This window comes from Ursus maritimus, unplaced genomic scaffold (assembly GCF_017311325.1).
Source record: "Ursus maritimus isolate PB19 unplaced genomic scaffold, ASM1731132v1 scaffold_18, whole genome shotgun sequence".
NCBI classification, from domain to species: domain Eukaryota; kingdom Metazoa; phylum Chordata; class Mammalia; order Carnivora; family Ursidae; genus Ursus; species Ursus maritimus.
In genome coordinates this window covers 56,352,764-56,365,927 of record NW_024424230.1, presented here as the reverse complement: position 1 = coordinate 56,365,927, position 13,164 = coordinate 56,352,764, and the positions used below count along the sequence as shown (strand labels likewise).

General features: G+C 35.7%; 1 protein-coding gene across 10 annotated transcripts in view; it reads right to left on the bottom strand.

Annotated features, from left to right (window-relative positions):
• Positions 1-13,164, bottom strand: part of ANKRD12 (ankyrin repeat domain 12) — a 125,638-nt gene that overhangs the window by 85,314 nt on the left and 27,160 nt on the right. For 8 of the 10 annotated variants that reach the window (XM_040632711.1, XM_040632710.1, XM_040632719.1 and 5 more), the window contains one exon: positions 6,647-6,784. The exons of 1 other annotated variant lie outside the window; for it this stretch is intronic. In XM_040632711.1, coding sequence (XP_040488645.1) covers positions 6,647-6,733 — 87 coding nt within the window. In that variant the 5' untranslated portion in view covers positions 6,734-6,784. Of the gene's footprint in view, positions 1-6,646; positions 6,785-13,164 lie in introns of those variants that run through there. One more of the 10 variants, XM_040632718.1, reaches the window with a different exon arrangement.

The following is a 13,164-nucleotide window of genomic DNA, read 5'->3' as shown; positions in this document are numbered from 1 at the left end:
CTAATAGTCTGTATTATCCTTCCCATTTATTGTATAAATCTAATGATTAATAAACATTCTTAACTTACCAAAGCCATGTTTTTAACAGAAGTATGTTAGTGAAAAGTGTTTGCTTTTTGCTAGTTGTTTCTACACTTTTATGAAGGCAATGCTTAGCCATTACTGTATATTTAGTGGCAGCTTTCAAAAGATATATACAAAGTACCTAGGAAGAACAAAAGCTTTATCAGCCATATAAATTCAACCCTGAAAATGGTATCAAGCAGCCCAGATATAATTTCACAAATGCAACCTTTCCTATATTCAAATATTTAGAAATAAAAGTTTTCATTGTCTCCTCAAATCTAGCACTGCATTCTGTCCCTACAACTCTACTGATGTAATACTTTTACCAAGCAAAATCATTTTAAGGTATCTCAACTGACAAAATCCAATGGTCTCACCCTTCCTGTTAACTTCTGTGGCATTTGGCATACAGACTCCCTTAGCTACTCTACTCTGTTTAGCCTCTCCTGGTTCTCTCTGACCGCATTTCCTGTCTCCCAGGGACTCTTAAAGTATTCGAATTCCTAAGTATACTCTCCTTCATTCTCACTCCACTCTCTTTGGGTGACATCTCCATAATGATAAAGTTATTTTTCCACTAATCCTCATATATTTATTTCCAATGAGCTGTTTTGAGCTCTGGATTTATATCTAACTGCTTATTAATACTTCCAGTTGGATGTTCCAATGGCCAACTCAACAAGTAAAAACCAAACATTCTTCTCAAAACAACCCATTCCATTTCTTGGATTCCTTCTCAGGGAATAGTAGTTCAATCAACCTCAGGGTGGACCCAGATTACTTTTTCTATGTACTCAAGTTTAATTCATTCAACATCTTTTAGATCTGCCAACTTCTTTCTATCCTCATAGCCACTGCCCACACTACCTTTTGCTTGGATTTTTAAAATAACACTCTCTAACTGCTCTCTACCATGGCCCTTCCCTTTTGACTCAATGGCTACAGGATAAATTTCAAGTTCCTTGGCAAGACACATAAGGCCATAATGAACCGACCCCTGTCTAATGCTCATCTTCTACCCTCCATCCTCCACAATGTTCATCCTAACTTTACATGTACTACTCTAATGTTAAGATTCATGTCTCTTTTACATCTTGGACTGTCCTCTGCTTCCACTTTCCTGCTGGCCACATACTCATTCATCCTTGAGAATTCAGATTAAGTATCTTTTCTACTGTGAAACTATCCCTGAACCGTGTACAGTCGACTGCTTCTCTCCTTTTTGTTCCATTATTGTACATTCAATACTTCCATTAATGTGCTTCTTACAATGGTAGAGCAATTCTCAAAGTATGGTACCTGAGACCATTTCAGAGGATCTGCAAGGTCAGAAATATGCTCACAATAACCCTAAGGTAATACTGTATCTTGCTCATTCTCTCAAGAATACATACTGAGTTTTCTGGAGACTACATGACAAGTGATATCCAAATACCCTGCACGCAGAAGCAGATGAGAATTTGGTAGTCTTCTGTTAAATCAGACATTAAAGATACGTGCAAAACCAAAGACACTCTTCTAATATTTTTTGTTTTGGAATATATAGTTCTTTTCCATAAAAATATATTATGTGTGTATTAAACCAGTTAATATACATTTAATTTTTTCTCAGTTCTAATTTCTGATATTGTAAATATCAACAGATATACCCACATTTAAAAAAGCTTTTGAGATATTTTTCTCCCCAAAGATTATATTTACTTATTTGAGAGAGCGAGAGAGCACATGCGTGCACATACACAAGCAGGGGGAGAGGCAGAGGGAGAAATAGAAGCAGACTCCCCGCTGGGCTGGGAGCCTGATGTGGGACTCAATCCCAGGACCTGGAGATCATGACCAAAGGCAGACGCTTAACCATCTGAGCCACCCAGGCGTCCCTTTTTTGGGATCTTTGATTATGTTGAAGGGGTCCTGAGAGCAAAACATTTCAGACAAACAGGAGGACTAATTTGTTAAGAGTCTTCATAAAGATTTAGATCATGCTTAACCACCTGTTGTTTTATTCTTAGTATCATAAAAGAGTACATAACACACTAGGAATCCCATATAAGGTTTGTTAGATAAACTAATAATGGAATCGTTCTGCTTAAGATTTGTCACATTTGGTACATTAAAATACATTTGGGGAAACTTGTCTATGGTGGAGTGAAGATATTGGCAACTTATCTCCCCAAGAAACAACTCTAAATCTAGACAATTGTCAAAAACAGCCACTTCAAGGCTCCAGAAATTGAAAAAAAACAAACAACAAACTGAGCAGCTTTTTTTTTTTTTTCAAGAAAAACTGCTTAACTATGGTAAGAACAGTGAGTATCTTTGGCATTCTTGCCTGGGGAATGCTTTCATTCCCTGGCTGATGCTTAGTTTGCATCTGGGGTGGGGTTGGCAATGAAAACTAGCATCTTTACTGCCAGAGAGTGTCAACTTGAATTGGTATAGAAGGCCAAAAGCCCACACCCAGCTGCACTGTTTACAAAAATAGCAAACAGAGTAGGAAACAACTGGAGGGGGCAAAACACATAGTCCTATTAGCCTAAGGTTGTGTTCCTGCTGCAGAAGAGAAGCAGCTGGTGAATAAGCCAGAAATATACCAGGGAGACTGCAGAAATGAGAGAGCCATAGGGTGTACCCGGTAAGACTTGCTTGCACATATCCTTGGCTGAGAGGGAAAGCTATGTCAATGTATGGGGAAGATCTGAGAAGGGCTAAGCTCTCCATATATCCTTCACTGACTGGGGGATTATGTGTGAGAGAGGAAATCTGGGAGGGTCCAAGCTCTCTACATATCCTTAGTTGACTGCACACAAGCAAAAGGAAGACCTGGGTGAGCCCAACAGAAAGTAAATGCCAGGGAAGATCTCAAAAATGCCTGAATGGGGGCACCTGGGTGGCTCAGGTCATGATCCCAGAGTCCTGGGATCAAGCCCTGCATTGGGCTCATTGCTCAGGAGGGAGCCTATTTCTCCCTCTCCCTTTCCCTCTGCCTGCTTCTGCTCTGTCAAATAAATAAATAAAATCTTAAAAAAACAAAACAAAACAAAAATGCCTGAATGTTGAATGCACTCCCCAACACACAGGCAAGTCTGTCAGTAGAAGGTGGAAGTCTTACTGGCTCCTGGTATTTGAGTACAACCTCTGATCAATCCATTGCTGCTGACTAATCTACACAGACACAGGGGTAACCCTGTGGAAGCAAGACTAAAAAAGAAAAAAAAAATGGATACCAGTGGTTGAGAAAAATACTGAAGATAAATTCCTAACATTCTATTATAAATAAATTAAAAAACTTAGCAACAGTTCAAACTTTCAGGTGGGAAATAATGAGAACCCAGAACTGCAGAACTGCTACAGTACATATGACCCTAAATTGTCCAGTTTTCAATAAAAATTAAGACATACAAGAAAAAAGCAAGGAAAAAAGTATTCAATAGAAATTTCTCTGCGTAAGCCGAAATACTAGATTTGACAATTATAAACTAAAAAATTAAAGTATGACAATAATGCCTTATCAAATAGAAAATACTAATAAAGAAAAATTACAAAAAGAGCCAAATGGAAATACTGGATTTGAAAAGCAAGAGTAACTGAACATGCATGAGAAATGTTCAACAGCAGATGTGAGAGGGGAAAAAAAAAATAAACTAAATATTCCAAATTTCACGAAACCTTTAATCTACAGATCTAAGAAGCTCAAGAAACCCCAAATAGAATAAACAACAGGGAAATCCTAAGCACGTGACAGTCAGAGAGAGAGAAGCAATAAAAAAAAATTCATCTTGACAAGGGTACAAAACAGCTGACTTCTTATCAGAAACAGTTAAAGCAAGAAAGTAGGGTGACATTCAATCAAATTTTTTCTTTAAAAACATCAGCTAAGAAATCTATACCCAACAAAACTGCCCTTTGAAAACAGTCACTAAAGACCAAAATTCTATGTATAACTCGATTTGTATGAAACATCCAGAACAAGCAATTCTATAGAGACAGAAAGTAGATTAGTGACTGCTGAGGGCAGTGGGGGTTGGGGACAGAACGAGGAGTGAATGCTGATGGATACACAGGGTTTCTTTTTTGGGTGAAAATGCTCTAAAATCAATAGTGGAGATAACTGCACAACTCTGTAAATATACTAAAGACTACTGAATTGTACACTTTAAATAAGTGAATCATATGGTATGTGAATTATATCTCAATAAAGCTGTTTTTAAAATACAGCAAAACCAAGATATTCCTAGATCAATGAAGACTGAGAAATCTAATCATGGCTGAAGATCTGTCTTCCAGTAAATCCTGAAAAATTTTTTTTTTTTAAGATTTTATTTGTTTGACAGAGACAGTTAGAGAAGGAACACAAACAAGGGGAGAGGGAGAGGGAGAAGCAGGCTTCCTGCTGAGCAGGGAGCCCGATGCTGGGCTTGATCCCAGGACCCTGGGATCATGACCTGAGCTGAAGGCAGACACTTAACCAACTGAGCCACCCAGGCGCCCCTGAAATTCTTAAAGACTGTGAGGAAATAACAACCAGACAGTAACTTCAGTGTACAGGAAGAAGAAATTAAGAGTAGCAAAACTGGTAAATTTGTAGGTAAAAACTGTATGAATATGTATTTCTCCTTTCTTCTTTTATTTCTTTAAAAGACTGTATAAAACTAACAGTTTATTTTGGGGCTAATAACAAATGTTGATGAATCTATAGATAGATACACACAAAAAAAGGGAGGAAATGGAGCTATACAGGAACAAAGTTGCTATATTTTACTGGAATTAAGTCAATATTAATTTACAATAATTAGATGCATGTTATAATCCAGAGATCGATCTCTTAAGATTACAATTCAAGAAATCAGAAATTTAAGTTTAAGAAATCAGAAATTTAAATAGTACACTGAAAAATATTTAGAATAAAAAAAAGGCAGCACAGATGGGAGAAAAACAAAAATACATGAAACATATAAGAACACAGAGCAAAATGGCAGATATAAATCCAACCCTATGAATAATTATATTAAATGTAAATGGATTAATCATTTTAATCACAAGGCAGAGATTGCCAGTGCAATCAGGCGAGAAAAAAACAGAAGTATCTATATTGGAAATAAGTAAAAGTATATATGGAGAGGACATGATCCCATGTGTAGAAAATCCTAAGGAATCCACAAACTTTTAGAACCAATAAATGAGTTTAGTAAGGTCACAGAATACAAAATCACTATATAAAAATCAACTGTATTTCTAAAAACTAGCAATGAAAAATCCAAAATGAAATTAACTACAACAGCATCCAAAAGAATAAACCACTAATAATTCAGCAAAAGAAGTGCAAGATTTGTACACTAAAAACTATAAAGTGTTGCTCAGGGAAACTGAAGATCTAAATAAACAGAGATATTCAGTGATGATGGACTGGAAGACATACTGTTAAGATTTCAATACTACCCAAACTGATCTATTCAATAAAATCCCTATAGGTTTTTTGTAGAAACTGACAATTTGTCTGGAAACGTAAAGGACCCTGAATAGCCAGAACAGTTCTTGAAAACAACAAAAGTCTGAAAACTTAAAATTCCTGATTTTGAAAGCAGATTTGGGGTTGCCTAAGGGTTGGGTGGGAATAGGGACTGAATACAAAAGGGCATGAGGATCATTTAGCAATGATGGAAATGGTGTAAACTGGATTGTGATGATGGCTGCACAACTTAGTAAGTTTACTATAAATCACTGAATAAATGAGTGAATTTTAAGAGTATATAAATTATATACCTCAATAAAGCGATTGTAAAAAAAAAAAGATTTGTACACGAATGCTCATTACAGCTCTATTTGTATTTGCCAAAAACCAGAAACATTTCTGATGTCCTTCAATAAGAAAATGACTTAGGGGGAAGAAAAGACTTAAAAGGAAAACAGAAAAACAAAAAGGAAAATTCAAAGATAATGTGTAAAATTAACTAGATAAAAGAGAGTGAAACCAGTTAGGAGACAATTGTAGAAATCTAAATGAAGGTTTTGAGGGCTAAATTAAATAGGAATGAAGAAGGATAGATGTAAAAAGAATCACGGGTCACTGGCAATGACTAATAAACAACAAAAACTGTTAACATTTATTTAGCACGTATTATGTAACAAGCATTGCATTAGGCACGATATTTACGCCATTTCACTGTCACAACAATTCTCTAAAGTACTCTTGTCCTCCATTACAGAGAGAGACACTGAGGCTGGAATTATCCAAGGTTAAAGACATGGAAAATGCAACCACTACCGTGTATGTGTGTTTTGCCTGGGAGTCAGGAGGTGGAGAAAATAATGCCAAATGATTGTGAGGTCTTGGATTTTTTTTCCCACCCCCTCTCAATGATTATTTAAGTAAATATGCCATATTAGTAATTGTGTTATCTCAGGGAATGAAAAACAATCTTATTCCTAGGAATCCAATTTAATTCTAAAGGATTTAGATAAATGGTTTGGATTTATCTGGCATCCAACTGCTTTTTATTTTATGGGTAATTACTAAAAATATTAAATGGGGAGTTTTTCTCAATTCCAAAAAAGTCAACACATCTTTAGTATAATCATATACCTTTCTTCCATATGGTTTTTCTACCATATTGCTGTCACTGTCAGAATTTTCACTCTGAACTGGTTTTGTGAACCCAGATTTGGGCATCTTATAGCTGTTCAGCTAGCTTCTTCTTTTATCAGTCTTCTCATCCTGGATCTGTAAAGAATGGATATATAAGGGTTACTTGTATACATATGCAATGAAACCTATTTACAGGTATATATCACAATTAATGCAATTTGTTATTCTCTATGTCTCTGTAAGTCCTAGCCTAAATTAAGTTTTCACTTAAGAATTCGAGCTTCTAATTAAAGTCCACTCAGCTTGTCACTGAAAAGAAGAAAAGAGAACTACTTTTATATTTCTTCCCACCTTCTCTAGAGTCGTATCTAATATCCAGTTTTCCAAGGAACCACAAGGAGTAGAAGTGAAAGCAATAACAAAGGGTTTGTCATTTCAGCCTGTCTTTAGAGGTAGAAGGGCCTAGCAGATTCTCTGGTAGTTCTGCATTGGTCTGGAATTTACTTCTGAAGACCCAAACAAGAATCTGATAGGTCTGATTGCAATTTTACAATATCTGATTCCATTTTAAATTAATTTAAATTTATAAAACCATTCCTACTTAAAATTCCTGGAGTGTTTATTCTCCTTCACTCAACTCCCAGACATTCCCAGGCAGTTAGTCACTTTATCAACCTATTCATTTGCTTAATGTTTATCATACTGTAATTATCATGTCATATATCATTTTCTTTCTGATTTGTTCAGCCTTCTTTCCTGCTCTGCAATAAGTCAAGAAACATCTTAGAAGTTTAGGCTTACATACAAGATTACATTTAAAATCCAAAAAAATTCCAAGGGAGTTTTACATATAAAAAGGGAAGCCATGAGACTAGCTAGACCAGTGTTGCTGTCTGATGACCTACTAGCTACATGGGGCTGTTGAAAGCTAAATTAACTAAAATTAAAGTAACTACTGTACAGTACAAATATATATTTCTATTATAACAGAGAGCTCTACCGTATAGCACTGGGCTAGACTGAAGTTGCTGGCCAACAGGAGCATGACTTGGACCACAACATTAAGCAGAATGACTGACAAGGCTAATTTTTAATTATTTCATACAATAAATTTCTAATAGATGGATATTACAAGTCTAAGTAAGCTACATTCTAGCATCTATGTGAATCATTAAAACCCAGACACCCTGAACAGAGGATTAATAAAATCTTCTATGTTCTTCAAATTGTTCTATTGGTACTTTAAACTGTTTGATTTCAATAGGTGAAACAAATCCTAAAATCCCTTAAATGAACTGACTTACTCACAGATTATCAAAACTAGATTCAATTAATCTGAACAGAGCCGAATTAAAATACATTCCACAGAAGAAAACTGCCAGAGTTCAAATAGTTCAAATCTTTCATTTATAGAGGAAATAAACCTGAATAAAGAAACTCTGATACTCCACACATGAGGCAGTTTACCCTGGGATCATTCAACTGTTTCAACTATTACCATATAAATAGAATATTTTTAAAAAAGCACTGCCCTCAAAACTAGCCTTGTGTAAAGCTTACAGAGTTATAGTTATGAGTCATATATAAAAAGAAAAATTCTGACTCAAAAGCAAAATGGATCTGCATAATATCAACAGGCATTAGTCTAGGTGAGACTATAAATATAAAGCACTATCTCCTTTGTAGATCAAGCAAAGCAAGTTACTAGTGAATGTAGGACTGTCATAAATATTTTTAAAGAAAATTATACATAGCAATAATATTCTATTAATAGACTATATGTGAGAAAAAGCTTACATTATCTTTCAATAACTTTATTTGGAAAATTTCAGAATAATAAAAATCAAAATTAGATTCTAAAAATATTACTTCCATCAATAAATACTAAGCATTTAAAATATAGTTAGGTTCTGAGCCCATGCTATATAATGTAACTGCTAGAGCCAACCAATATACAAACTATACACGGGATAATCAAAATCACATTAGGTAAACTAAAACAGAATATCTTAAAATGTACAAATAACCAAACAGAAGGCGGGAAAAGAAAAATTGAGGAATGAAAACAGAAGGAACAAACAAAACAATGATAGACCTAATCCAAAATACCAATACTGATATGAAATGCAAATGGACTAACCACACCAATTAGAAGAGATTGTCAGATTGTACACCTGAAACTACTGTAACACTGTATGTTAACTAAACTGGAATTAAATAGACAGTGGAACCGACAGAAAACTGAAAGGAAAAAAAAAAAAGGAGACTATCAGAAGGAAGGGGGAAAATGACCATACTATAAGCTAGTAACGAGAAATTTACTTCAAATGTATAATATAGGTAGGTTAAAAGTGAAAGAAAGGAAAAAAGATACGCCATGCAAGCACTCATCAGGAAAGCTAGAGTAAACCACAATATCAGACAAAACAGATCTCAGAGCAAAGGGGAACTTTACATATTACACACTGATAAAAGGATTAGTTCACTAAATGTGTATGCACTAACAATAGAGCTTCAAAATACAGGAAGCAAAAACTGACAAAACTGACAGGACAAATAGACAAATTCATTATTACAGGTGAAAGCTTCAACTACTCTCAATAAGACAGAAAATCAACAAGGATATAAAAGAACTGAAAAATGCCATCAATTCAAGTCAACTGGGTCTAACTCACATTTTGTACAAAAATCTGCCCAACAACAGGAAAATATTCATTCTTTTCAAGGGCACACAGAATATTCACCAAGATAGGCCATGTCATGGGTCAAAAACAAACACTAATAAATTTATAATAACTGGGGCGCCTGGGTGGCTCTGTTGGTTAACCACCTGACTCTTGATCTCAGCTCAGGTCTTGATCTTAGGATTCTGAGTTCAAGCCCTATGTTGGGCTCCACGATGGGTGTGGAACCTACTTAAAAACAAACTACAGATCAATATAATAGCTCATGATCATATACCAAAAAACCTTCAATAAAATATTAGGAAATTAAATTCAGCTATATATAAAAAGGACAATCCATCATGACAAGTGGGATTTATCCCAGTAATTGAAGGTCAGCTTAATGTGTGAAAATCAATCTATGCAATTCACTGTATTAACAGACTAAAAGCGAAAAAACAAATGACAGTCTGAACAGATACAGAAAAAGCAATTGATAAAAGTTAATACTCATTAATGGCAAACAACTCCCAGTAATAGAACAGAACTTGAATGCTTTCTTTGTCTCCTAAGATAAACAATGAGGCAAGAATGTACACTCTCATCACACTTCATCATCTCTCCCCCCCGGCTTTACTGAGGTATAACTGACAAACACTGTATATATCTAAGGTATACAATGTGGTAATTTGATATATATATTCCCTGTGAAATGATTACCACAATCAAGCTAAATAAAACATCCATCATGTCACATAATTAACATTTTATCTGTGTGTAGTAATAGCACTTAAGTCTATACTCGCCGAAAATTTCAAGTATATAATGCATTATTAACTATAGTCACCATGCTGTACATCTCCCCATTTCCCCCAATCCCCAGCAACCACCGCTCTACTCTTTGCTTCTGTGAGTCCATTTTTAGATGCCACACATAAGTGAGATCATACAGTATTTATTTTTCTGTCTCTGGCTTATTTCGCTTAACGTAATGTCCTCCAAGTTCATCCATGTTGGCACAAATGGGAGGACTTCCCTTTTTTCAATGGCAGAATAATATTCCATTGTAAATACAAAGACCATATTTTCTTTATCCATTCATCCACCAACAGACTGATTCTATACTTGGCTATTGTGACTAATGCTGCAACACACGAGTAGAAATATTACTGTGAGGTATTGTTTTCATTTCCTTTAGATATATACCTAAAAGTGGGATTGCTGGGGCGCCTGGGTGGCACAGCGGTTAAGCGTCTGCCTTCGGCTCAGGGCGTGATCCCGGCGTTATGGGATCGAGCCCCACATCAGGCTCCTCCACTATGAGCCTGCTTCTTCCTCTCCCACTCCCCCTGCTGTGTTCCCTCTCTCACTGGCTGTCTCTATCTCTGTTAAATAAATAAATTAAAAAATCTGTAAAAAAAACAACAACAACAACAAAAAAAAAACAACAATGTTTAAAAAAAAAAATAAAGTGGGATTGCTGGATCAGATAGCGGTTATATTTTTAATTTTTTGAGGAACCTCCATGTTCTTTTTCCATAGTGGCTGCACCAACTTACATTCCAACAAGAGTGTATAAGAGATCCTTCTCACCATACAGTCACCAACTCTTGCTATCTCTTGCCTTTTTGGTAACAGCCATCCTAATAGGTGTAAGGTGAGATCTCATCATGGTTTTGATTTGCATTTCCCTGATTATTAGTGATGTTGAGTTGAGCACCTTTTCATATACTTGGCCATTTGTGTGTCTTCTGGAGAAATGTTCAGGTCCTTTGCCCATTTTTAAATTGAGTTTGTTTGCTGTTGAGTTCTATATATTTTGGACATTAATCCCTTACCAGATATATGGCAGAGAGAGATGTACTTTCTCTCATTCCAAAGGCTGCCTTTCCATTGTTTCCTTTGCTGTGCAAAAGGTTTTTAGTCTAATGTAGTCCTACTTAATAAAAAATTCCTGGAGTGCTTGTTAAAATACACATTTAGTAAGTCTGAAACAGAACCAAGAATTTGTACTTTTAATAAGTATCCCAGTGGTTCTTATCATTAGGAAAATGTGAAAACAAATTAAATTATTGAGTATTTTTACTGATATTATAAAAGATCTCATTAGAAAAGGATTCATTTCATTAATTTTAGACAGGGGTTTTCTCTACTATATTAATACATATATATACACATCATGCATACATGTGAGTGGTGTGGGATATCATCTTAATTTAAAAAATAACTACATTAAGCAGACTGAAATTCTCATTAAAATTTTTCAACTGTCATTTCCTTTCTTCACAGGATAACTCTTTGTGAGAATACTTTAACTCACAAGATTGATCCTAAAGAGTATTCAAATACCGGTATCATACTTATTTTATTCTACTGATTGTTACTTATGCCATAAGTGCTCCATAGCTTTCTTCCTTAGACTGATCTGTTTCCATTTTTCTGGGAAGTATATGCAGCAACTATTAGTTTCTTTTCATTGCCTCTTAATTATCACCTTTAATACTGGCTTCTCTGGAAGTTTATTCTTCCCTCCACTCTAGACAGAAAATTTGTTGCTTACTCAATTACTGTCCTCTGTAGATTTTTAAGTTTAAAACAGTCTTAACAGAAGCTGACAAACCACAGGTTGTATATCTTTCTTTCAGATTATAAGTAAAAAAATGATTGAAGTTTTACACAATTCTTTACATTTAAATAGAACTTTTTTTAAAAAAGGTTTTATTTATTTGACCGAGAGAGAGAGACAGCCAGCGAGAGAGGGAACACCAGCAGGGGGAGTGGGAGAGGAAGAAGCAGGCTCCCAGTGGAGGAGCCTGACGTGGGGCTCGATTCCAGAATGCCGGGATCACGCCCTGAGCCAAAGGCAGACGCTTAACGACTGAGCCACCCAGGCGCCCCTTAAATAGAACTTTCAACAGTTTTTTTCCAAACTGATTTTTCAAAGTCTCCTTGCTTGGGATCTCTAGAAACTGCTTTAGATGTGGGGTGGGGGTGAGGGATGGGAAGGAGAATCACATAACTGGAAGAAAACTACTGTATCTTAAATCTCTTGACCTATGTAAGGTGGTATCCATCTACCTTATCCAATCCTTTTTTTTCCAGTAGAAAAATATATACTATAAGCACACTTTCTTGGATTACATATGCATTTGCTTTAGCAAAAGGAGTCTGATGGACTCATTTTTTGGGACATTATATAATGCATGCATACCTAAAAAGTCCAATTATCAGAAATTTGCCAAAAACTATTGATAAAAATGCTTATCACTATCCACAATGTGAAGTTTAACCAAGCAAGTTAAACTAATTTAGCCAGTAGCAATGTCACTAAACTAATGCTGTTATAATTTAATAACAAGAGCAGATTTGAACAACACAGCTAACTTGACAAGAATAATGATAGAGATAAGCATCCTTCTTGAAGACTGAAGTAACTGCAATGTCAAGTCTTTTTTTTTTTTTTTTTAAGATTTTATTTATTTATTTGACAGAGACAGCCAGTGAGAGGGGGACACAAGCAGGGGGAGTGGGAGAGGAAGAAGCAGGCTCATAGCGGAGGAGCCTGATGTGGGGCTCGATCCCATAACGCCAGGATCACGCCCTGAGCCGAAGGCAGACGCCCAACAGCTGTGCCACCCAGGCGCCCTGCAATGTCAAGTCTTGCTTGAAAGTCAGACTTCTAAGTATAATAACAAAACGGATTCTTTAGGAAACATTAATAAGTTGATCTTTTTTGTTTATGACTTACTCTTTATCCTAAGGCTAACAATTTGGAGAAAACTTTATCTTCCTAGCAGAGAGTACAAATAATCAAGAAGGAAATAAGCCTTGGGAGAAGTCTGTAGGGAAAAG